Below are 26,471 nucleotides of genomic sequence, written 5' to 3'. Positions count from 1 at the left end.
GCCCCTCCCTAATCCTTCCACCAATTACTTTAAATCTGCACTTGCCAGTTTTTGACCAGTCCGCTAAGGGAAACCAGTTGTCGTGTTTACTTTATCTATGACCCTGTAAGAACTTTATACATTTCAGTTCAGGATCTCTAATTCTTCTTTGTTCCAAATAAAATGCCCTCATTCTATTCGATCTTTCCTAAACTCTGAAGTTCTCCAGTGCAGGGCACACCTCCAGAAACCACCTCAGCACCCTCCCTGTTGTAATCACAGCTTTCCTGTAAGCAGGTGACCAGAACTTGACTCCGTAGTCAAGCTTTTATCAAACTAGCATTATATACAATTCTTGCATAAACCTCCTGCTTTTCCAATAGAGTCAGAGTTCAGTAGCACAGCAAATGTTTTTCAGTGTACTATGTCTGCACCAGTCAAAAACAAACCCCTCACTTCTGTATTCTGGTCCCATTTTTCAGCACTTGGCCTATTACTTCACATGCCTCGGCATTGCAAGTGCATATCTAAATACTATTTAAATGTTATGAGGGTTTCTGTCTCTACCACCCTTACAAGACAGGTTCCCATCACCATCTAGGAAACCATATTTTTTCCTCACATCCCCTCTAATCCTACTATCCCTGACCTTACAACCTATTCTGTAACTTGGCTAATAAAGGAAAGCACGACATGTCATCTTAACCATTTGATGGACCTTTCCTGCTACATATCAGGATCAGTTAATAGGCACAACCCCCTTCTTTGAGTAAGTAGGAGGCACTTTTACGTCCATCAGAAGGTTCGATGGTCCCTGTCTCATCTGAAATACAGTAGACCCATCTGTGTGGCACTCCCTCAAAGGTACCTAGTGTCTGCCCCTATGCTGTGGAGCCCCTTGAGACTGAAGATGGCATTCTCCAGCTCCAGGGTTCTGAGCTGATGAAGCAATCTAATGCTGGATTCACGCAGCCTCCTACAGCTGGGGCATTTGGGTTTTTTTCACGGAGTGGGATGATCCCATTTTCACAAAACGTGTGTTTTGACCTCTATCTGGGAGTTTTGAAGATACTCAGTGGTGGTTCCTCACAGATACTGCTTCTCCACTTTGGGCCATCTTGGATTAGAACTTCCCAAGGTTCAATGGGAATGTTGCATTCTTTCCAGGAGGTTTCAGGGTGTTCTTGAAGCATTTCCCCTGTCCTCCTGGTAACAGCTTGCTGTGAAAGAGCTTGTTTTGGAAGTCTTGTGTCAGCTGCATGGGCAAGTTCACCTGCCCAGTGCAGCTGATGGAGTTTAGCCAGTGCCTCATTTACTGGGAATGTTAGCCTGATATTGAAGCACCAATCTTTCTAATGAATATTCAGCAGTTTACTGAGGTGCTGCTGTGATACTGGTGATAACCACCTGGCCGTCTGAGTTTGTGGATACACATTAATCCTAATGTAGAACAATACATTTATCCTTCACTCCTCCATGTACAGGAATGCAGGGAGCACTGCTGCCTGATAGACCATGAGCTTCAGGCTGAGTTTCAGCTCTTTATCCAAAGGCCAAATCTGCAGTGTCACAGTGGAACTGATCCTAACATTCATCATTAATGTTTGCCTTCACTGAGAGGTGATGTCCCAGAAGGATCTGTATTAGGGCCTCTGTTATTTATATTGTTTGTTAATGACTTGGATAATGGCACAGAAAGTCATATATTCAAATTTACTGATGATATAAAGTTAGGCAGCATTATAGACAGTGTAAATGACAGCATAATATTGCAAAGGGATATTGCTAGCATTAGTGAATGGGCCAGGCTGTGGTAGGTGGATTTCAATGTGAGTGAGTTTAAGTTTATCCATTTTAGACCAAGAAAGTACAAATCAGGGTTCTTTCTGGATGGTGTGAAGTTAAATACAATGGATATCCAAACAGACTTCAGGTGTCAGGTGCAGAGATCTTTAAAATTTCACAAACAGGTGCAGAATATAATCATGATAGCTAGTGGAATGCTGGCCTTTATATCTGGAGGACTGCAGTACAAGGTTACAGACGTTATGCTGCAGTTATACAAAACCTTTGGTTGGACACCACTTGGAGACGGAGTAGATTTGGGCACTTTACGTTTGGAAGGATGTTTTGGCCTTGGAGAAAATAGAGCTTGTGTTATACCTGAACTTCAGGGGTTCAGTTATGAGGAGAAATTATACAAATAAGGCCTGATTTCTCAGGAATTTACAAGGTTAAAGGGTATTCCGATCAAAGTGGACAGTGAGAGCCTTTTTCCTTGGATGGTGATGGCTAGCATGAGGGGACATAGCTTTAAATTGAGGGGTGATAGATATAGGAGAGATGCTAGAGGTAGTTAAAGTAGTAGACTTGCCAACTTTAAGGGCATTTAAATGGTCATTGGATAAACATGGAATAGTGTAGGTTGGATGGGCTTCAGATTGGTTCCATAGACGGCGCAACACTGGAGGAGGGGGATGGATGGATGTCGGGGGAACTGAAGAACATAACATAGTACAGGTTCTATCTTCTAAAGTCTTCAATATAGGAAGAGACAGCATGGATGAAGATAAATTATTTCCATTGATTGGAGGTTCTAGAACTCTGGAGCATAAGTAAAATTTAGGCCAGACCATTCAGGAGAAATGTTAGGAAGCACTTCTACACAAAAGGTTTAGAACTCTCTTCCATAAACTGCAGTGAAGTCAGGATCTGTTATTAATTTTAAATTTGAGATAACCTATCCTTAAAAATTTTGGGATAGGGCCCGGAATTGTTATGTGGAATTAGGCCACAGATCAGGCATATCTCATTGAATGATGGAATAGGTTCAAGGGGCTGAATGGCCTACTCTTCCTGTTCCTATACAGGAATAGAGTTCTGAAGAAAGTCATACTGGGCTTGAATGTTAACTCTGTTTCTGTTTCCACAGACACTGCCAGACCTGCTGAGTTTCTCCAGTGCCCTCTGTGTTAGTTTCAGATTGCAGAGTTTGCACGTTTGATGATACTGGATAATAAACGGGCTTCCATTCCCAGCAGTTGACTAACACAAGCTTGTGATGTGCTTTCAATGTCTTCGAGCAAGGCATATTTCATCCTAACAGTATTGAGTATCCTCCTTTTCACAAAGATTCATCACCAATAACCAATCTCTGCATTGACTGAGGAATAGAGTAAAGAGACTCCCATTGGTGTAATATAGTTGAGTATAAATCTGAGAGACTCTTTTATTGAAGCACCGAGCAGGCAGAGACCAGGCTGGTGAATATTGTGTGCAATGATTTATTGTGTCAAATGAGCCATTTTGTCAATCTGGAACGGAGTTGGCCTGTCAGTGAGTTCCTTTCTTTCATTGAGTAAACTCTTGGCCCTTGACAGTCCATGATCCATCTGCCCATTGAAGCAATTACTGATCAGTTGGGAAATTCCAATTGTACAGTTCAACATGCACCAAACTATCTCTGAACCAATGTCCCCAAACATTTGCAGCCAAGAGCTCATGAATCACATCCTGAATTGCAGAACATCATAGTTTGAGTTTAAAAAATATACCATTTTTAGGAACTTGATCTTACCAGATATACATGTAGAATCCTAAAATTTTACAGTTCAGCAGGAGAGCATTTGACCCACTGTGACTGTACCAGCCCCCAAAAGAGCTACTTAGCTAGTTACATTCTCCAGGCCGATCTTTGTAGTGCTGTAACTTCATCCATTTCAAACATAGGTATCCAGCTCTCTGCTTAAACACCTCCAAAGGTTCACCCCCACCATTCTCCCAGGCAGCACATTGCAAATCCGAACAACTACTGGGAAAGGAGTTTCTCCTCATCTTACTCTGACCTCTCCTGCTGACATTTGGAAATTCTGGCCCCCATGTACTGACACATTAACTAGTGGAAACAGCATATCCTCCTTTACCCTGTCATTGTTGTTCATCTGTTGTAGGAAAGGTTTTGGAAAGGATTATAAGAGATCAGCGAGGAAGCATTTAAAGAGAGCGTTAAGAAGAGCAAGGAGAGGACACGAGCAGTCTTTAACAAATAGAATAAAGGAGAACCCTAAAGCTTTCTATAGGTATGTGAGGAATAAAAGGATGACTAGGGTAGGACTAGGGCGAGTCAAAAACAGAAGTGGAAAATTGAGTGTGCACCCTGTGGAGATCGGAGAGGTGCTAAATGAATATTTCTCATCGGTTTTCACTCAGGAAAAGGAGAATATTGTAGAGGAGAAGAATGAGGTGCGAGATATTAGACTGGAAAGGATCGAGGTTAGTTACGAAGAGGTGTGATCAATTCTGGAAGGAGTGAAAGTAAACAAGTCCCCTGGGCCGGATGGGATTTAACCGAGGATTCTCTGGGAAGCTAGGGAGGAAATAGAAGAGCCTTTGGCTTTGATATTTGAGTCGTCATTGTCTACAGGTTTGGTACCAGAGGACTGGAGGATTGCAAATATTGTGCCCTTGTTCCAGAAGGGCAGTAGAGATGACCCAGGTAATTATAGACCAGTGAGCCTTACTTCTGTTGTAGGAAAGGTTTTGGAAAGGGTTATAAGAGATAAGATTTATAATCTAGCAAGCAACAATTTGATTTCAGATAGTCAACATTGTTTCATCAAGGGTAGGTCATGTCTCACAAACCTCAGTTTTTTTTGAGAAGGTGACCAAGCCCATAGATGAGGGTAGGGCAGTTGACGTGTTATACATGGACTTCAGTAAAGCCTTTGATAAGGTTCCACATGGTAGGCTGTTGGAGAAAATGCAGAGGCATGGAATTGAGGGTGATTTAGCAGTTTGGATTAGAAACTGGCTTTCTGAAAGAAGGCAGCAAGTGGTGGTTGACGGAAAATATTCAGCCTGGAGCCCGGTTACTAATGGTGTGTCACAAGGATCTGTTTTGGGACCACTGCTGTTTGTCATTTTTATAAATGACTTAGACGCAGGTATAGGTGGATGGATGAGTAAATTTGCAGACGACACTAAAGTCGGTGGAGTAGTGGACAGTGTGGAAAATGTTACAGGTTGCAGGGGGACTTGGATAAACTGCAGAATTGGGCTGAGAGGTGGCAAATGGAGTTCAATGCAGCTAAATGTGAGGTGATGTACTTTGAGAAGGATAACAGGAAGGCAGAGTATTGGGTCAGTGGAAAGATTCTTGGTAGTATGGACGTGCAGAGGGATCTTGGAGTCCATGTACATAGATCCCTGAAAGTTGCCACCCAGGTGGATAGTGCTGTTAAGGTGGCATAAGGTGTGTTAGGTTTCATTGGGAGAGGGATTGAGTTCCAGAACTGCAATATCATGCTGCAACTATACAAAACGCTGGTGCGGCCACACTTGGAATATTGTGTACAGTTCTGGTCCCCATATTTTGGGAAGAATGTGGAAGCATTGGGAAAGGTGCAGAGGAGATTTACCAGGATGTTGCCTGGTCTGGAGGGAAGGTCTTATGAGGAAAGGCTGAGAGACTTGGGTCTGTTCTCATTGGCAAGAAGAAGGCTAAGAGGGGATTTGATGGAGGTATACAAGATGATCAGAGGATTAGATAGGGTAGACAGTGAAAGTCTTTTTCCTAGGATGATGACGTCACCATGCACGAGGGGGCATAACTACAAATTGAAGGTGATAGAGTTAAGACAGATGTCAGAGGCAGGTTCTTTACTCAGAGTGATAAGGGCGTGGAATGCCCTACCTGCCAATATAGTTAACTCAGCCACATCAGGGAGATTTAAACAATCCTTAGATAAGCTCACAGATGATTTTGGGATAGTGTAGGGGGACGAGCTGAGAATAGTTCACAGGTCAGCGCAACATCGAGGGCCGAAGGGCCTGTTCTGCGCTGTATTGTTCTATGTTCTAACACTTTAATAAGGTCACCTCTTAATCTTCTCTTCCAAGGAGAATAAGCCCAATCTCTCTCTCCTTCCCTTGGATCTAAAATCCCTCATTTATGTTATCATTCAGGTAAATCCCCTTTGAACTGTCTCCAGGGTCTTAACAAACTTCCTTAAATAAGTGCCCAGAACTGAACACATTACTCCAAATGTGATCTGACCAATGATTTGTAGAGGTTCAGCATCACTTGCTTGATTTTATACTCTAAGCCTCTATTTATAAACCCAAGGATCCTATAAAACTTATTAACAACTGTTTCAGCTTGCCTGGCCACCTTCAGAGAATCATGTAAGTGAACCCCAAGGTCCCTCTGCTCCTTTCCTCCCATCAGAGTTATCCCATTGAGGCCTGTACTGTCTCTGTGCTGCTTCTACCAGATGCATTCCCTCACATTTCTCTGCATTGGAATTCATCTTCCAGGTGTCTGTCCATTTGGCCAACATATCAATGTCTCTTTGAAATCGCTCAGCATCATTCTCATAAGTCACTCTTCTCCCTGGCTTCATATCATCTGCAAATGTAGAGATTTTGCCTTCAGTACCCACCTTCAAATCATTTATTTAAATCAGAAAAAACAAGGGTCCCCACACCAACCCCAGGGGAATACCACGTTGAACTCCTCTCCAATCTGAGAAATGCCCTTCTATACCTCCCCTCTGTTTCCGATCTTTTAGCCAATTTCTAATCCATGCTGCCAAAGACCCATCAATCCCAAACATTTCTCATTTACCATCAGGCACCGTACCAAATGCTTTCTGAAAGTCCAAATCCACACCATTATTCTCATCCGCTGCCTGTGTCACCTCTTAGCCTGCTTGGCACACTTTCCTCATTCCTGAAGAGGCTCATGCCCGAAACGTCGATTCCCCTGCTCCTTGGATGCTGCCTGACCTGCCGCGCTTTTCCAGCAACACATTTTCGGCTCTGATCTCCAGCATCCGCAGTCCTCACTTTCACCACGTTTGAAGAAACAAAAAAGCTAACTTTGTTTTTAGCACTTCCACCACCTTTGGAAGTCACGTTGAATTATGCAAGGAATTAAACTCTCTGGCAGTGTAGTCAGTGTTGTATGTGGGAATTATGACAAGCTATTTGCACAAAGCAAGATCCCAGAAACAGTGAGAGAAGTGTTTTTTTTATTGTTGCTGGTTGGGGGATAAATGCTGGCAAGTTAAATGTGCCTTTTGGCAATCAGGCCTGTGGGATCTTTGCAAAGTTTTACTTAATCTCTATTATTCTGAGTTCAGAGTGTGTGTTTCTAATTTACAGTGACCCTCTCTCCCCCCTTGGGCAGACAGCAGGTGGGATTGGTCTGTACAGAAGAGTGTAATAGGCAGTAACTAATCGGCAGCCTAGCTCATACTACACACAGTAATCTTTACTACACAGCATGTGCATTGGCTATCAGTGTATGTTATTCACAGGTGTTCAAGTGTAGCAGGTTCCAGTAATACTGTGTGTATTCCTGGCCATTACACTTTGGGAAGGATGTGATGGGAGTGTAGTGGAGATTCACCAGGATATTGCTTGGGATGCAGCATTTCAAAGATGAAGGGAGGTTGAATAAGCTTGAAGCTGATAGGGGTGTATAAGATGAGGGGTGTGGACAGGATGGATCGAAAGCGACTATTCCCCTTAGTCCAAGGGGGCACAGTTTGAAGGTGAAAGGTAGGAGGTTTAGAGAGGATTTGAGGAAAATCTTTCTCCCCAGGGGCTTTTCAGGGACCATTCAGGATTGACCATGTTGTTGCCACATTTGGACTGTACTGGGGAAGGATGACAGAGTTCCTTCCCTAAGCGTCATTCATCCTGGCTGAGGTTTAACTTCACAGTATTGCTATCTGCTCCTTGCCCTGCACTCCCCTGGGTGGAAGCACTGACCAGATTGGAATGATGCAACTCAACAAGCATACACTAGACTGAGGAGACTTTTTATCAATGTCTGTGTTTTAATGGGATAATGCTTGGGTTAAAATGCTAAATCAATGTGCAGAAATTGAGGAAGTGGATTTAAAAGTAGTTCCATTCGGTGTCAGCATGATTCTTTTTAGATTAGATTCCCTACAGTGTGGATTCAGGCCCTTCAGCCCAACAAGTCCACACTGACCCTCTGAAGAGTAACCCACCCAGTTCCATTTCCCTCTGACTAATGCATGTAACACTACGGGCAATTTAGCATGGCCAATTCACCTGGCCTGCACATTTTTGGACTGTGGGAGGAAACCCACACAGATACAGGGAGAATGTGCAAACTCCACACACAGCCACCTGAGGCTGGAATTGAACCTGGGATCCTGGTGCTGTGAGGCAGCAGTGCTAACCATTGAGTCACCGTGCTGTTGACATTTTGAAATGAAAACTCATGCTGATGACCTTTTAATACTTTCAACTAGAATGTTTTCTCTCTTCCTGTCCAGTATTTTGAATAGTGAGGTTATGTTTGAGAAAGTCAGATCAGGTAAATAACTGAAGTGCAGAAGTGGTTGTTCTGAGAGGAGCAAGGAAATGGGGAGGGGGCGATGGAGGAGGAAAGGTAACAAGGGAGGGGCCTGACCATATCCTCAGTATGGCTTTCTGTTTGTCACTGCTCGTTGGTCTCTTTAGGAGCAATTACACAGCTCCTCCATGTAACTGGCTGCACAGAAGGTTATTCACAGCTGAGCTAGCCTTCCCCAACAAAAGGAGATTTCCACTGTCATCAGAAAAGCAGAGTGTCTGTTTTAGCTGGGGGCATGTGCCCTGCTCCCCCACTTTGTGATCTCCATCTTTGAATCGTGACAATACTGCTGAAGGAAGCTGCTCCCTTGAGCTCCTGAAAAGTGACCATGTCCCTCTGAACCTGCAGCTTACTCTGTTCTGTCTCCAGACAGCTCTCCCACTCTCACCACTCACCCCCATGACCTTCTGCCCCTTGCTAGCTCCCATGTTGCCACATGCCCAGCCCCTTTTTGCTACCTCATGTCTCTCTCCCTCTCCCCCCCACCCCTTGCACGTGTCCCTCTGACTTACCGCTGGCTGTGAGCATAGTGACGGAGTGGACTCTGGAGCCGTGTACAGAGGAACCCCGATTATCTGAAGGACAAGGGCGGGGGAGTATTTTGTTCAGTTAATCAAATTCCAGATAACAGAGTTTAGCCAAGCACCGGGACCTTGTGATCTTGCTGGAGAATCGAGGTTCCTCTATATGTTCCAAAGCTGAGAGTTCAATTTTAGCACAGGCTGAGTGGTGAATACTGTCTTCTACCTGTAACAGTCTGATATGTGCTGTCTGGGCCAGTGTTACTCGCTAATGGAAGAGTTTTTCTGTGTTCCTGTACAGCCTGTATAACAGTACAACTGGAGTATAACAGTTTGCACCCAGCAGCAGGCTGAGATTTAACCTTCTACAACCAGGCAATGGTGGGGGGGGGAAGGGAAGGAAAGAGGAGGAGAATGTTGGTCATGTCACTGTAGATCGATCATCTCAAGCCAGACTGGGAAAGGGCTGCAGGTTTCTTTCCATCTGAGATTTTAATGATCTAGGTGGGGTTTTAGGAAAATCCAGCAGCTCTGAGCACAGGCACTCATTTTCCAGTTTTACTTAAAATTCAATTAGTGATTGAGTCTTCAAATCCCATCAATCTCTGGTTCCCAGGTCCATAAAAGAATGTCCAAATATCATGTTATGGCAGGAAGCACAGCAGGCACATTCTCATAGCATTGACCCACCAGCAGGGAGGAGAGAAATGCTCACACAAACCCTACATTGGTTCAAGAAATAATATTAGAACATAGAACAGTACAGCACAGAACAGGCCCTTCAGGCCACGATGTTGTGCCGACCATTGATCCTCATGTATGTACCCTCAAATTTCTGTGACCATATGCATGTCCAACAGTCTCTTAAATATCCCCAATGACCTCGCTTCCACAACTGCTGCTGGCAACGCATTCCATGCTCTCTCAACTCTCTGTGTAAAGAACCCACCTCTGACATCCCCTCTATACTTTCCTCCAACCAGCTTAAAACTATGACCCCTTGTGTTAGCCATATCTGCCCTGGGAAATAGACTCTGGCTATCGACTCTATCTATGCCTCTCATTATCTTGTATACCTCAATTAGGTCCCCTCTCCTCCTCCTTTTCTCCAATGAAAAAAGTCCGAGCTCAGTCAACCTCTCTTCATAAGATAAGCCCTCCAGTCCAGGCAGCATCCTGGTAAACCTATTGACTTAGATATTGGGAGAACTACCCTCAATAGGGTACAAGGATAATAAACCTCAGGTTGTAGGTTTGCTCGCTGAGCTGGAAGGTTTGTTTTCAGATGTTTTGTCTCCATACTGGGTCACATCATCAGTGAGCCTCTGGTGAAGCCCTGGTAGTATGACCCGCCTCTATTTGTGTTTAGGTTTCCTTGGGTTGGTGATGTCATCTCCTGTTCTTTCTCAGAGGGTGGTAAATGGGGTCCAAGTTGGTGTGTGTGTTAGTAGCTAGGATGTTACCTAGTATGGTGACAAATTGTCTGAAACCAAACCTTCCAGCTCAGTGAGCAAACTTACACCCAGAACTTCAACCTGAGCTACAAACCTTCTCAAAACTCAAACCTGAGTTTGTTGTCCGCCCTTGTGATGGTGCAGAGTTTTCTGGGATGAGGTGACAGTGTGGGCCGTGTTCCGCTGGTCTCTGAACAGAAAGTGGCATCACTTAACCAAAACACTGAGATTGGAGTTCTCCTTGACAGAGATTCCAAAATGTTTATAACCAACAAAGTACAGTGAAAGTCAGTATGCACAGCAAGATTTCACACACAGCAATGTATTAATGACCAGATTGTCTGTTTTTGTGACTTTGCCTGTGGGTGAATATTGTTCAGGTGCAGCAGGGAGATCAGTCCTTTTCTCCTTTCAGAGAGTGCTATCGGGTCTTGGTGCTGAACTCTGTGGTGGAAACCGGAGCCCCTGACAGCTGCAGAGAGTGGCTTTTAGTGGAATAGTTATCCACCCTGTCACTTACACATGTCCTTTCCGTAAGTCAACGACTAATGGTGTGTGAAAGTGAGCAGATGAATGAATCTCATGAAAGCTGAAAAAAGCTGCAGTTCCCCAGCCTGAGAAAGTAACTAATGACCTCTCGAGCACGTTGCTGTCAGATATTAATTTTGGAAGCATGTTGCTTTCATACATTCACTGGGTAGTTTAGCTGCTGAGGTGGTTCAGCACTTACTGCATTCTCTGTCATTTAAATTCCCACAACCACTTCATAAACTATTTTATTTCTAACCCTTCCACGTACATGAGCTCATGCTGTACCATGTATAGACCACCCTCTTCTGGTCACTTTGTGGTATTGCTGTGTCTTCAAACCTGGAGACACCATTGACTTTCTGCAGCCTATCCCAGAAGTGGAGAGGAGGGCAGTGACAGATAGAGTGGCGGGTTCTCGTGTGGGTATGTTGTACCGTGCCCCAGGGTGAATCACTGCACATCTGCAATAAATCGAGAAGATGCTGCAATCACTCAGCAAGTCAGGCAGCCTCAGCACAGGAACAGAAATGGTGAAAGTTTGAGATCGGTGGCCTTTTGAGATTGAATAATGAGCATTTAGAAAGGGAGGATAGGATAGTAGATTGAGCAAGAGGCCGCCATTCGGCCCTTTGTGTCTGCTGTACCGTTCAATGGGATCAATGCTGATCATCCAGTTCAGTCCCCTGTTCCCACTTTCTGTCCATCCCATTTGAGTCCTTTATTCCTAAGAAGTATATCCAACTCAAAAACATTCAATGTTTTGGCCTCTACAGTTTCCTGTTGCAGGGAATTCTATAGGCTCATCACTCTGGATGAAGACACTTCTTCTCATCTCACTCTGGAATGGTTTACCTCTTTTTTTTTGATTGTGACCTTTTGATTGGGGATTCCCCAGTCAACAAGAATATGTGACTATAATTCCAAGTGGTGTAGACTCTCCCTGTAAGTCATTTCCACCATCCCAGGAGTCGGTCTTTGTTGCGCTCCCTCCAATGCCAGAATGTGCTTCCTCAAATAAGGAGATGAAAACTGGAGACAGTACTCCAGCTGTGGTCTCCCCAAGGCCGTCTCAGTTGCTCCTGGGCTTGTATCTTCTCACTATGAAGGCCAACACAGCATTCATTATCCTCCCTGCCTGCTGCACCTACACACTGATTCAGGGACTGGTGTACAACGATGTCCAGGTCTCTCAGCACCTCTCCTTGTCCCAATCTATCAACATTCTGATAATAGTCTACTTTGCTGTTGTTGCTCCCAAAGTAGATAATCTCACATGGTACCTAGGTACCAATACTTTGTGTTTCACGGAATTGAAATGGTAAAAGAATAGATTAATATGGCAATACAAAGTTGTAAAGCCCAAAATGAGAATGAAACGTGTCTATAAAGTACTCCCCTTATAGCCCTCGGAGTCCCTCTCCAATATGGGTCAGAGCACACTGGATGTGGAACACAATGTCTCTGTGTCTCCATGTGCTGGCCCCTGTCAGGGACTCCCTCTACTCCTTTGCCCAGGCCCTCGACTCGCTCTGCTCCGGGACAGGGCCCTCGGCTCGCCACCTCGCCACCCCCCCCCCCTCCCCACTCCAGGACAGGGCCCTCGACACGCTCCCCTCCCCACTCCGGGACAGGGCCCTCGACACGCTCCCCTCCCCCCTCCCCGCTCCCCGCTCTGGGACAGGGCCCTCGACATGCTACCCCCCCCACCTCTTTCCCCCCCCCTCTTCCCCCCCCCCCCCCTCTTTCCCCCCCCCCTCTTCCCCCCCCCTCTTCCCCCCCCCCTCTTTCCCCCCCCCCTCTCTCCCCCCCCTCTTCCCCCCCCCCTCTCTCCCCCCCCCCCCCCCCCCCCCTCTCCACGCCCCCCCCCCTCTCCACGCTCCGGGACAGGGCCCTTGACACAATCCCCTCCCCCTCTCCCCCCCTCTTTTCCCCCCCCCTCCCCCCCCCCCTCCCCGCTCCAGGACAGGGCCCTCGACGCTCCCCACTCCCCTGGGGTGGGGGACTCCAGAACTAGAGGGCATAGGTTTAGGTTGCGAGGGGAAAGATATAAAAGAGACCTAAGGGGTAACGTTTTCACGCAGAGGGTGGTAAGTGTATGGAATGAGCTGCCAGAGGATGTGGTGGAGGCTGGTACAATTACAACATTTAAAAGGCAGGAAGGTTTTAGAGGGATATGGGCCAAATGTTGGCAAAATGGATTAGATTATTTTAGGGTATCTGGTCAGCATGGACGAATTGGACTGATCGGTCTGTTTCGTGCTGTACATCTGTGACTCTGTGGCTGTATCTGTCACCCACTTACTTGTCCAAATTGCCTGCAGCGTCTCTGCGTCGTCCTCCTCAGTTCAGCCTTCCACCCAGCATTGTATTCTCTGGAGATGTGGAGATATGGCATGTTGTTTCTGTATCTCAATCATTAATATACTTTGTGAATAGCTGGGGTCCAAACACTGATCCTCCCACCACTGGTTGCTGCCTGCTACGTGGGAAAAACAACTGTTATAATATCTTTAATCTAACAGGGTCTAAAGAAGTTGCCAGATTACAAAGCTGTTTTAGTTTAACAATGTTGCTCATAATTGTCCTCCATTTTGCTGCACAGCAAAATCTCTCACAGTATCTACTGTGTCAAGAATTTCAAAGATTCAAAACCCTCTTCAGAAATTTGAAGGGCCGAAGGGCCTGTTCCTGGACTGTAAATTTTCTTTATTCTTTGTAAATTCCTCACCTTGGCCATACCCCTCACCCTCACGATGTGCTGCCCTCCAATCCCTCTGCTCCAATCCCGACCTCACCATCAAGCCAGCAGATAAAGGGGGCGCAGTGGTAGTCTGGCGCACTGACCGCATAAACCAAATTATCTGAAGACATTTCTGCCACCTCCAAACAGACCCCACCACCAGGAATATATTTCCCTCCCCACTCCTTTTCACCTTCCGCAAAGACTGTTCCCTCCATGACTACCTAGTCAGGTCCACACCCCCCCTACAACCCACCCTCCCATCCTGGCACCTTCCCCTGCAACTGCAGGAACTGTAAAACCTGTGTCCACACCTCCTCCCTCAACTCCATCCAAGGCCCTAAAGGAGCCTTCCACATCCATCAAAGTTTTACCTGCACATCCACTAATATCATTTATTGTATCCGTTGCTCCCGATGTGGTCTCCTCTACATTGGGGAGACTGGGCGCCTCCTAGCAGAGCGCTTTAGGGAACATCTCCGGGACACCCGCACCAATCAACCAAACCGCCCCGTGGCCCAACATTTCAACTCCCCCTCCCACTCTGCCGAGGACATGGAGATCCTGGGCCTCCTTCACCGCTGCTCCCTCACCACCAGACGCCTGGAGGAAGAACGCCTCATCTTCTGCCTCGGAACACTTCAACCCCAGGGCATCAATGTGGACTTCACCAGTTTCCTCATTTCCCTTCCCCCACCTCACCCTAGTTCCAAACTTCCAGCTCAGCGCTGTCCCCATGACCTGTCCTACCTGCCTACCTTCCTTTCCACCTATCCACACCTCCTGTTTCACCCCCCCCGACCTATCACCTTCATCCCCACCCTCACTCACCTATTGTACTCTGCTACTTTCCCCCCACCCCCTTCTCATTTATCTCTCCACCCTTTAGGCACTCTGACTCTTTCCTGACGAAGAGCTTTTGCCCAAAACGTCGATTTCCCTGCTCCTCGGATGCTGCCTGAACTGCTGTGCTTTTTCAGCACCACTCTAATCTAGAATCTGGTTTCCAGTATCTGCAGTCATTGTTTTTACCATAAATGGCCTGTCCATTCTCCTGAAGCATGGACCTCTGGTTCCAGCTCTCCAGCTCAGCCTGGGAAAACATCCTTCCTGCACCTAGCTTGTACAGCTCAGTAAGAATTGTGAAACTTCAGTGAGATCACCTCACCCTTCAAACAGTCACGAATAGAGACTCAGTCACCTCAAGCTCTCCTCCTAAAGCAATCCTGCTGTCTCAAAGCCAGGACAACTGGGAGAGAGGGGTTCCCATTGAGAATCCGAGACAGTCTATCTCCACCCCTTGCCTTGTACTGATCTCACCAAAGAGTGCCCAGTTCCACCCATCCTCCTCCCTCTCAACACAAACTGAAATGCTGCAGATGCTGGAAATCCAAAGTAAAACAGGAAAGGATGGAAATACTCAGCAGGTCAGCAGCATACTAGATGCTTGTTTTCTGGAATATCTACATTGTCTGCAAACAGCCAATGGGGAACTTCAAACCAGTGTCTACAGGAAAACAACACATACTGACCAAATACTGAACTACAGAAGCAATCATCCCAACACCCACAAACGAAGCTGCATCAGGACATTATTCCCATGAGCCACCACACACTGCAGCACAGAGGAACTACACAGAGCAGAGGAAAATCACCTAGACAGTGTATTCAAAAAGAATAGATACCCAATGAAAACAGTCCGGTGATTTCTCAGCAACAAACCCAAACAAGCAGACCAGAAACCCTTGGCATCACGGTAGCCCACAAACCCACCAACACACTAAAACAGCAGCTAATGAACTTGAAAGACCCTATACAGACAACAAGCAAAACTCATGTCATTTACAAAATACTGTGCAAGGACTGTAACAACACTATATCGGGGACACAGGCAGAAAACTAGCCACCAGGATACATGAACATCAACTGACCACAAAAAAGACATGACCCACTCTCACTAGAATCCTCACATATGGATGAGGAAGGACATCACTCCGACTGGGACAACACATCCATCCTAGGACAAGCCAAACAGAGAGAGACATGAGAATTCCTAGAAGCATGGCATTCCAACCAGAACTCTGTCAACAAACGCATTGACTTGGATTGCATTTGCCACCCCCTGAGAAAAAGAAAAGGAAATGACATCACCATAGGAAATGATGCAATTTCCTGTGGTGACATCACCAACTCAAGGAAACCCAAACATATAAATAGAAAGTGTACTATACTACCAGAGGCTCACTGATGATGTTACCTAGTATGGTGACAAAATGTCTGAAAATGAACCTTCCAGCTCAGTGAGCCAACTACATCCAGTTCTCAGTGGGGTTTAGAAGGATGAGGGTGGGCTTTGATTGAAGCTTAAAGAATAAGGAGAGGCCTGGGTAGTGTGGACATGGAGAAAATATTCCCACTAGTAGGAGACTGAGTGAAGGGACAATCATTTTGAACTGAAATGAGGAGGAGTTTACTCAGCTAGAGGGCGGTAATTCTTTGGAACCCATTGCCGCAGAGGACTCTGGAAGCCAAGTTATTAGGCATATTTAAAACACAGAGAGGGCGGGGCTCCTAACAGGTAAGGGGATCAAGGGTTATGGCAAGAAGGTAGAAGAATGGGATTGAGAAATATATGCACCATGATGGAGCAGATTCAGTGGACAGAATGGCCTCATTCTGCCGTTACATCTTACGGCTGTATGGTTGAAATGTAGCTTCCAGTGTGTATGAATAAATCTTCTTGTGGACCCATCTGATGATCCCTACCTGGTTTCTGGTGCAATTGTAACATAGTCAGGGTTATTTAGTAAATGTTGGTCATTAACACAACCACATCCAGTACAGTTCAGAGGTTTGTAGGCACAGCCGATGGAGCATGGTTGGCACACAGTCCTCAAAGGGCCATGTTGTTTCATACAGTCTGGATGTACAGTCATTACACCAGCACTGAAACTGCCATACACATTACCGGTTTGGATGGTAGGCAGAACGTCCTGTTGGCTTGATGGCTGCGTCGGGTGCAGTTGCTGTAAGATTAGATTAGATTACTTAGAGTGTGGAAACAGGCCCTTCGGCCCAACAAGACCACACCGACCCTCCAAAGAGCAACCCACCCAAACCCATTCCCCTACATTTACTCCTTCACCTAACACTATGGGCAATTTAGCATAGCCAATTCACCTACCCTGCACATTTTTGGGAGGGTGTGGAAGGAAACCAGAGTACCTGGAGCAAACCCACGCAGACTGCTGCCTGAGGCCGGAATTGAACCTGGGTCTCTGGCGCTGTGAGGCAGTATTGCTAACCACTCTGCCACCGTGCCACCCATAAGGTAACAGTGTAAGACAGCTCACTCCATCTGTTCAAATTTTTAAGAGACCATCCCATTCCAGGGCGGTGTGGGCATCGTTCAGAACCAAAAGTGATAATAAGATCCTTTTTGATTTTATGCAGCACAGAGTGAGTGATCATTTGATCAGGGCAGCCATTACACTGTTGGACAGTTTTGATACATCCAATCTCAGTATCAAGCTCACACTATCACCAGATCATTAGATCATTAGCAGATCTTTGAAGTTACTGGTAAGTTCTTTTTAGATTAGATTCCCCACAGTATGGAAACAGGCCTTTTGGCCCAGCAAATCCACACCAACCCTCTGAACAGTAACCCACCCAAAATCATTCCTCTACCCTATATTTCCCTCTGACTAATGCACCTAACACTATGGGCAATTTAGCATGGCCAATTCACCCTAACCTGCACATCTTTTGGACTGTGGAAGGAAGCCAGAGCATCCAGAGGAAACCCACACAGACACTGGGAGATTGTGCAAACTCCACACAGACAGTCACCCGTGGTGGAAATCGAACCTGGGTCCCTGGCGTTGTGACGCTGCAGTGCTAACCACTGAGCCACTGTGCTGCCCAAGTCTTGTATCGTGTGGAGCTGCACAAATCCTAAGGCCTACCTTGACCAGCGAACGTGGGCTTTCAGTCATTTCCAGTCAAGACCTTGGAGGCAGATTTCAATGTTGGCACATTGAGAAAAGGGCACTGCTTTGCAAAGCTGTATTCCAGCACAGGATGGAGTTTCCTGGTTTAGGAGTCATTCCATAGAAGGCATGATTCTCATGGTAACTGATGAAAGTTGTGGGAGCTGGACCGAGAGATGGTTCCATGACCATGTCCTCTATTCCAGCCTTCTCGCTCATCTGGAACAAACTTTGTTTCGTTGTTCTTTTGCTTCTGTCTGATAAAATCTTCTGATATTTCTCCTGCAGCACCATTCCCAAATACTATCACACACTGAGCCTGTGGCTCTTGACCCACCTATAGGGACCACCACCTCCAATTGGCACAGCACTGCTGCCATTTCAATATTCTGGTGAAGGTAGCTGCTTCTGCCTCTCCATAGCTGATCCCAAACCCACTGAAGATCTCTGACATGAACTGTTTTTAATTCTAAACCACTTGTATCCCACAGCAGGTAGAGAACTCCTGTTTGCAATTGTATACTTCTGGGAAAGACAGTCAAAGGGGAAGGGGGAGGGGGAGGGGAGGGGGGGGCGCAGGGGGAGTGTTTCTGTGGGCGTTTTAATGATCATGAATTGTGTGTTTTGTTTTCCTGCAGTCTGTTCGAACACTATTGCTACACTCGAGGAGGGATGCGTCACACTTCGTACACATGTATATGTGGCAGGTAAGACTCTGCCTGAGATCCTACGTTACTTGGAACGTTCCTCAGAGTCTGCTGGAGGGTGGGAGTCAAGGCATCACTGTGCTGTTAGATAGTGAGCACCATGCTCCAGTAGGATCTACTCAAACCTCAGTGCTTCTGAAATACAACTTGTTAGTTCCAACAACTGTGCAGTTGGATTTCTTTTTGATTTTTTTTTATTTACGTGGGCTGGTGTAACTGCCCAGGTAATTTATTACCCGTCCCTAGTTGCCCCTTGAGGAGCTGCCTCCTTGAACCGCTGCAGTCCATGTGTTGCAGATTGACCCACAATGCCCTTGGGGAGGGAATTCCAGGATTCTGACCCAGCGACAGTGAAGGAACGGCGATATATTTCCAAGTCGGGATGGTGTATGGCTTGGAGGGGAATGTGCAGGGGGTGGTGTTCCCATGGATCTACTGCCCCCTTATCCTTCGAGATGGAAGTGGTCGTGGGTTTGGAAGGTGCTGTCTGAGGATCTTTGTTCACTGCCTTTTGGCCATTGGCTGGTCTAGAGAACTCTGGATTCTTGGTGATCCCAGGTCCCAATAAAGTCCAACAATAATTAGGTCTCACTGTCTTCTTTCAGTCGGGTAAAATCCCTGACACCAACACTGTTCTGAGACTAAGATTAAATGATGTATCCCCATTTCATGGGACTTCTCAGATATTCCTTTATACAGAAAATCGCCTCCAGGTGGCTGTGTGTGACAGCCCAGCGGGACAATTCTCAGGGACAGTTTTGTGTCACGTGGTTATCTCTCAGTGAAAACAGGCTGAATTAACATTTGGCCTATTTTCCATGTACTTTTCCACTCTATTTTGTTGTCATGCCCAGTTAACCCTTTTTAATTAACCTTTAATGGTCTGGTTTGATGATATCATTTTTAATCCTACCACTACGCCAGTGATATCTACATCCTATGAATGGGTTAAAAATTACCAGGTGGCCTACTTATTGCTAAAGAGCTGTTTGTGGGAGCTTGCTGTGCATACATTGCCTGTTATACTTTCTCTTTATGGTAGTGACTATCTTCAAGAATACTAAACTGGTTGCAAGAGCTTTGAGACATCCAAAGGTTCTTCAAGTGCCTGTGTAAATACAGACTTGCTTCACTCACTGAACTATAATAGGAGAGCAGTCAGTCCTTTGCTGCAGTTCATTGTGTTTTTATGTTTCAGTGGGGTCAATTCTGCTGTCCTACATTATGGACACGCTGGAGCTCCAAATGATAAGACCATTCGGGATGGAGACATATGGTAAGAGCTGTTTAATTCCTTATTCTTTCCCCTCGACTCTGCACTTGTATCGCAAAGCTGTAACCTCTTCCTCGGTGTGGATGGGCTCAGCAACAGTAGCCTTTGCGAATGTTGTCCAAAAGGTGGTGTCCCAAAGACAAACCCTATATTTCCCTCTCTTGACTGGGGTATGCATGCTTAGGAAGAGGATCAGAAGTGGGTTTATTCTTAAACCTTCCAACATTGGACCCTAACTCAAACCAGAACACTCCAAAAGAGTTTGTGATGGAGCTGAGACTTGCCCAACCTCTAAATCAATGCTTGATTCTTTCACCCTCTGTTTTTAATAACAAACTTTCCTCACACATCTCTTTCAGACCCTCTGTCTTCCTCCACACACCTTAAACCTATGCCCCCTTATATTTGACATTTCCTTCCTTGGAAAGAGACTCTGAATATCTAAACCATCCATGCCTCTCATAATTTTATACACTTCTATCAGAATGACTCTCAGCCTCCAACGCTCTCGTGAAAAGCGATCCAAGTTGTTCCAAGCTCCCCTAATAGCTAATAGACTCCAATCCAGGCAACATCCTGGTAAACCTCTTTCATACCCTCTCCAAGGTCTCCACATCCTACAGTGTGGGGACTGCTCCAAATGTGGCCTAACTAGTGTTGCGGCTGTGTAAAACGTGACTTGCTAAGTTTTGTACTCAGTGCTCCGACTGTTCACTGCCTTTGCCACCTGATCCACTTGTGTTACCACTTTTAGGGAGCTAAGGATTTAGAGTCTTGGAAACGAGCCCTTTGGTGCGACATGCCTTGCTGATCAAGTTTCCCAAGCTAAACTCGACCCAGCTGCCTGCGTTTGGCCCCTATCCCCTTAAGCCTTGACAATTCATCCAAGATCCTTCTGTATATCATACCCCTGAGGGGCCTGCCCTTTACAGTATGCTTTCTTGTTGCATTTGACCTCCCAAAATGCATCACCTCACAATTCTCTGGACTAAACTCCATCTGCCATTTCTACATCTGTCTTTAATTGGTCTATATCCTTCTGGATCCTTTGACAACTTTCCTCGCTGTCCACAACTCCACCAATTTTGTGCTGTCTGTAAACTTACTAATCAGGCCACTACATTTTCATTCAAATCATTTATATAAATTACAAACAACAGAGGTCCCAGCACTGATCTTATGGAAGGCCAATGGTCACTGATCTCCAGTCAGAAAAGCACCCATCCACAACTACCCTCTGTTTTCTATCACCAAGCCAATTTTGTATTCCCAACTCACCATGGATCCCATGAGTTTATCTTTCAAATTTCTACATTGGCTATCATCCTCCAAGCGATATGAATCATTTGTGAAGGAGTCAGTTGTTTTCTGCTAGTCTTCACTGCCTCGGTTAAACCTTCTTTAGTCTGTAATGGAGTTTCTTTGTGAACTGAAATAGGAGATGAAGACTTTAATTACATCAAGGTATGTTGTAGTTTGTTCTGTAATAGCTTGCCTGTTGAGGGTGGCATTGATACTGTTGCTGTCATGAATGATGAAACACTGACCGGGCCCTGGTCTGGGTTCTTGTTGAGACCTCCCACGCTCCAGTAGCTGTTGAACTTCCCGAATACACAGGCTGGGCCAGGGCCCTCCACATCTTCCTGAGAGTTTGGTAACGTTAAGGTTTTTCCATCGTCTGGGTACTCCGTGTAGTCTATGATGACTGAAATATTTCTGTACTTCCCACCTTTTCCTGCTGTTACTCTGATGTCCTTTCTCAGATGCTTTGTGCCATGTACAGTGCCATGGATGTTCTTCCTCACTTGTTAGCTTTCCTGGTTCAAGGTTTGGTACTGAGACTGTCCCTTCAAGTCTGTTACTAGCTGGCCCCTATCACCATCCAGTTTCATACCTTGTATTTCCCCAGTTCAGTGTTCAGATCACTGGGTCAGCCACTTGGTTTCCTGTCACCAGTTTATAGGTCTCATCACTGCTATTGCCACGCTGTAGTACTGCGCAATCTAAATTCTTCAAATCATTGAAACAGGCTTTGTTGAAAATAACTATACACAGACATGGATAAGAGAGGATAATTTACCCAGAGCCCAGAGCTTCAATTCCATTTGAGCTGACCCAACTCCTCATGCTCAATAACTATAGGAACTAACTTTTACCACTGTAGAAGTTGGTCCATCCTCTCTTCCTTTAGGAATGACTGAACATTGTAATGGCATAGTTTAATTGGGAATACATGCACAAACATCAACTCCCTCTACCACCAATGCTCAGTAGCAGCAGAGTGTACTATTTACAAGATGCACTGCAGAAATGCAGCAGGTACATGGAAACGCCATCCCTGCTAGTTCCCCTCCGAGCCACTCACCATCCCGACTTAGAAATATATCACCATTCCTTCACTGTTGCTGGGTCAGAATCCCGGAATTCCCTCCCTTAGAGCATTACGGTCTATCTATAACACAATAGACACAACAGTTCAAGAGGGCAGCTCACATCCACCTTCTCAAGGGGCAACTAGGGACTGGTAATAAATGCTGGGCCCAGGCAGCAACTCCCACTTCCCAGGAGTGAGACAAATCCACTTACTCCCCTAACATCAGTCCCCCAGTTTCTGTATAAATTTGTATTTGATGATTACACTGACCGCTTTAATCTTCTCTGCTAGATAATCATTTCACAACGTGTTTATTCATTGCTCACCACCCCTGCCTTGTATATTTCTCTTGTATTGTTAACGATCCCTACAGGGAACGATAGCCTCTGATTAACTTTGATTCTTTTTGCAATCTTGAAACATCAATTGTTTCATCGCAGCGACTCATTCCAAAGAAAACAGTCCAAGTTCCTGTTTGTCTGTAAAACATAGACTAATATCTTGCTCAATTAACTTTTCTTTGGAACTTTATACTGAGTCTCTAAGGTAAAGGTGCAGGTTTTGAGGGCACACAATGTGGTGATCCCATAACAAAGAAAGGACATGAGTTCAAATCCTAACACAGCAGTTCAACACAAAATCTGGAAATTGAAAAGCTGCTGTTAAAAAATGTGACCATGGAGATGTTCAATTTTCATGAAAACCCAGTTGCTCCTAGAGGGAAGGAAATCCTGTTGCCGCCCCCTTCCTCAGTGTAGACCTGCTTGTCTGTAAAACCTAGATTTATGTCGTGCTCAATTAACTTTTCTTTGGAATTTTATACTGAGTCTCTAAGGTAAAGGTGACTTCAGTCCCACACGGCTGACCCATGACTTCTTGGCAAAAGTGAGGACTGCAGATGCTGGAAACCAGAGTTTAGATCAGAGTGGTGCTGGAAAAGCACAACAGGTCAGGCAGCATCCGAGGAGCAGGAAAATCGACGTTTCAGGCAAAAGCCCTTCGGCAGGAAGCCTCCAGGGTGGAGAGATAAATGAGAGGGGGTGGGGAGAAGGTAGCAAAGAGTGCAACAGGTGAATGGGGGTGGGGATGGAGGTGATAGGTCAGAGGGGAGGATGGAGCAGATAGGTGGGGATGGAGATTGGCAGGTAGGACAGGTCATGAGGACAGTGCTGAGCTGGAAGGTTGGAACTGGGGTAAGGTGGGGGGAGGGGAAATGAGGAAACTGGTGAAGTCCACATTGATGCCCTGGGGTTGAAGTGTTTCCCTGACTTCTGAGTGGCCTAGCAAACAGTCAGTTGCTTTAATCGGTTGTTACCTGCCTTATTGTTACACCCCTCCATCCCAGGATCAGCCGAGTGAACCTTTTTTGGCCTACTCCCAATGTGACTCTATTCCCCCTTCGAGAAGGGGCCCAAAATCATTCAGTATTCCAGCTGTGGTCTGATGAGTGCCTTGTATAGTTTTAACAAAACCTCCCAACTTTTGTATTCCTTTCTCTTTGAAATAAAGGCCAACATTCCATTTGCCTTCCTATTATCCCTGAACTTGGATGTTGTTTATTGTAATTCATGAACAAAGACTCCCAAATCCCTCTGTTCCTTGGCTTTCTGCAGTCTCTCTCCATTTAAATGATGTCCAGCTCCTCCTGTTCTTCAAGCCAAAGTGCATTACCTCTCATTTTCCCCTCTGTTATATTTCATCTGTAGAATTTTTGTCCACTTGATAGGGTTGGGGTTGGCGGTGAGGGGCAGAAGAAGTGGGTCTTGGGAGTGACTGATGGGTGGGGATGGAGTTGGTGGAGATGGGGTTATGGTACATTTGGACCAAGGACAACGCAGTTTCTGACCACTGAGATGAAACCTGGTCAGGTCAGCTCCTGTGGAGCTGGAGGAAGTTCCCGGTCTCAGCCCAGCTTACAAGTAAATCTGTTAGTGAGCCTTAGCTCTGGACCTACCCCTCACCTCCCAGTCAGCAGGTCCGTGTCTGTCTTGAAACTGTAATCCAACCTGACATCCCAGTGTCGTACTGAGGGGCTGCTGTGCTGTCTGTGCTTTCACCCTTCAGCTGACATCTTCAACTGTCCCCTCAGGTGTCTATGAAAGATTATTTAAATAAGAGCAGGGTAATTGTTTGCTGAGATCCTGACCAATACCAACCAACCTGACAACAGGCATTACCTGGTCTGTAGGAGTTTGCTGTCTGTAGGAGTTTGTTGTGAGCCCATTGATTTGCTTCCTAGATCACAACATCGTTACACTCTGACAATACTTCATTGGCTGGAAAGTGCTTTGAGATATCCCTAGGTAGAAAATGTTCTATAAATGCAGGTCTTTCCATTGAAGGTCCTTGTGTTGCAGAGCCATTAGTATTTCTGGGCTCCATGTCAGTGTGTGTATTAGTGGGGAAAGGGATATGATTGGGGATGCCTGTATGAGGGAGGGTGAGGGCAGCATTGGGTGCTGCGAGACCGTGGATTGTAGGTGGTGAGGGGAGGGGGGGTGTTTGCGTGAGTGGAAGACTCTGGGCATCTATTGTGATAAGTCAGTGATGATTTTCACTTTGATTATTGAAATCATTTTCAGTCCATTTGACTTTGATTTTCCTGTTTGTCTGGAGAAAGGGGTTATGAGCATGAAGTCTCAGCCCCACCTCAGGACAACTCCTCTGTTTCGTTTTCATTCTCACTCACTCTCTGTGATCCCTGACACACAATTGATGAGTGTTTCCGGATTGTCTCTGTAAGGCTGCAGTCTCTGAGTTCTCACAGCCCCATGCAGCTTCAAGGTGATGTCAGTCAGGACAGCCCGAAGGTGAGACCTGTTTCAACTTGTACACAAGACCTGAGAACAAAATCCAGGATGACATTGCAGAGGGAGTGCTGCACTGCTACAGATGGTGTCTGTGCAATGTGATATTCAGCCCAGATCCTTTCTGTTGCCTTATATCCCACACACATTTTTTTTAAATTTAAAAATCAAGAGACTGTGTCATAAAGGGGAAAGGTTGTAGCCCTTTGATAACTAAAACTGGAATACCCAGAGAGGCTTGTCTTGCCTTTATAATCTGTTAAAAGGAGTGGTTAAATGAAAGAAAATCCCTGATATCCACTTTATAAGCAAAAAGTAACAGTTTATTGATTTAACCCTGTCAGTGTACAAACGGAACAACGCCCCCTGAGCTACTAATTATTCCCTCACCAAACAAAATGCTGCCGGTATGCTTTTCCAATAAACACAAGTCTCACTTATATAGACCCAAGTAAGAAGAAAAAATAAATTAAAACTTAGTTTCTCAAAGTCTACACAGAATATGTCTTTCAGAATGTTCTGCGTTCTTCACTGTCTCTCTGGTCACAAAAGCCTTTCTTTCACCGATCCTGCCATCAGGGATGTTTTCTCTCTGAGTTTATCTGTGAGGACTCTTCGAGAGAAGTGCCGTGGTTCCTTTTATGGATGGATGGTGCTTTCTTAGAGAGCTTTGAGATTTCTTGTGAGAGCTCGATGTTTACTCCTCTGATGGCAGTTTGCTCTCACTCCAATTTTCAAAAACCCTTTCCTTATATACCTGAGATGACATATCAATTTTCATACATTAGCATTGGTCTAAGGTTGACAAAACTATCAGATTTAAATGTGCCTGGTTTAAATTAGTTATAAATGATACAAGCTCATTGCCAAAGCATCATAACAAGCCTAAGGTTCCAATCACAGCCAATTGATACACGTTTCAATTTCAGAACTGTCTGTAATCTGCAGTTACTTACCCTGTATAAATCTCCAAGCTTAGAAAAGCAATTTACCTCTTAAAGGAGCCATGTACTCTTTACCCCCATCATTGTTGTTTTTACAAACAAATTCTAGCTTCCTGCCTTACAGTTCACAATGACTCTAACAACTATATCTGAATGCCCTGAATTACTCTGAACACATACGGATAGCATTGCCTGACTGGGCAGTGTCCCGAAAAGTGCATTGTCTGGCATACGCTCGTTAACTTCCCACGATTTTCCAAAGCTGCACATGACTCCTTGTACCTTCTCCCCTTTTAAAATAGTGTCCAGTTTTCTTATTTTCGCCCTATAGTCCAAATAAAAGTTGTGTCTGTTACAATAGCAAGATCCCACGCATACATAAAGCCAGCAGCTTTTTGATGATGGTGCTTGTGGGTGGACTATTGGCCAGCAGTGTTGGCAATTTCCCTGCTCCTACTTGCAACAGAGAGTCTGTCCACAGGTTGAGGGGGGAGGCCTGGTTCATTAATCCACATCTGATCAACGCAGAGGTAGGGTAGGAAGGGACTGTCATTGTACATCAGTGACACTAGCTGCAGGAAGCATGGGGCTGGTACCCTGATAAGGCAGGCAGCAGACATGGCTACAAACACATGGTCAACTCTCATTTAATGTTCACTGACTGGGTGTATCACCAACTGAGCCACATTGACTCTATTCTGGTGCGATATCTTCTCAAATCCTTCCATGGTTTCATTGTGTCCATGTCGCTATGGCT

General features: G+C 45.5%; 1 protein-coding gene across 1 annotated transcript in view; it reads left to right on the top strand.

Annotated features, from left to right (window-relative positions):
* pepd (peptidase D) overlaps positions 1–21,182 on the top strand; it is a 113,019-nt gene extending 91,837 nt beyond the window's left edge. The window contains exons 10-12 of the mRNA XM_072547804.1: positions 18,248–18,316; positions 19,515–19,592; positions 21,080–21,182. Of these exons, the coding sequence (XP_072403905.1) occupies positions 18,248–18,316; positions 19,515–19,592; positions 21,080–21,182 (250 nt within the window). The remainder of the gene's footprint in view (positions 1–18,247; positions 18,317–19,514; positions 19,593–21,079) is intronic.
* The last annotated feature ends 5,289 nt before the right edge of the window (positions 21,183–26,471 follow it).

Source organism: Chiloscyllium punctatum, chromosome 26 (genome assembly GCF_047496795.1).
Source record: "Chiloscyllium punctatum isolate Juve2018m chromosome 26, sChiPun1.3, whole genome shotgun sequence".
In the NCBI taxonomy this organism is placed as follows: domain Eukaryota; kingdom Metazoa; phylum Chordata; class Chondrichthyes; order Orectolobiformes; family Hemiscylliidae; genus Chiloscyllium; species Chiloscyllium punctatum.
The sequence above is the reverse complement of the archived record's forward strand: the minus strand, read 5'-3'. Positions and strand labels throughout refer to the sequence as shown.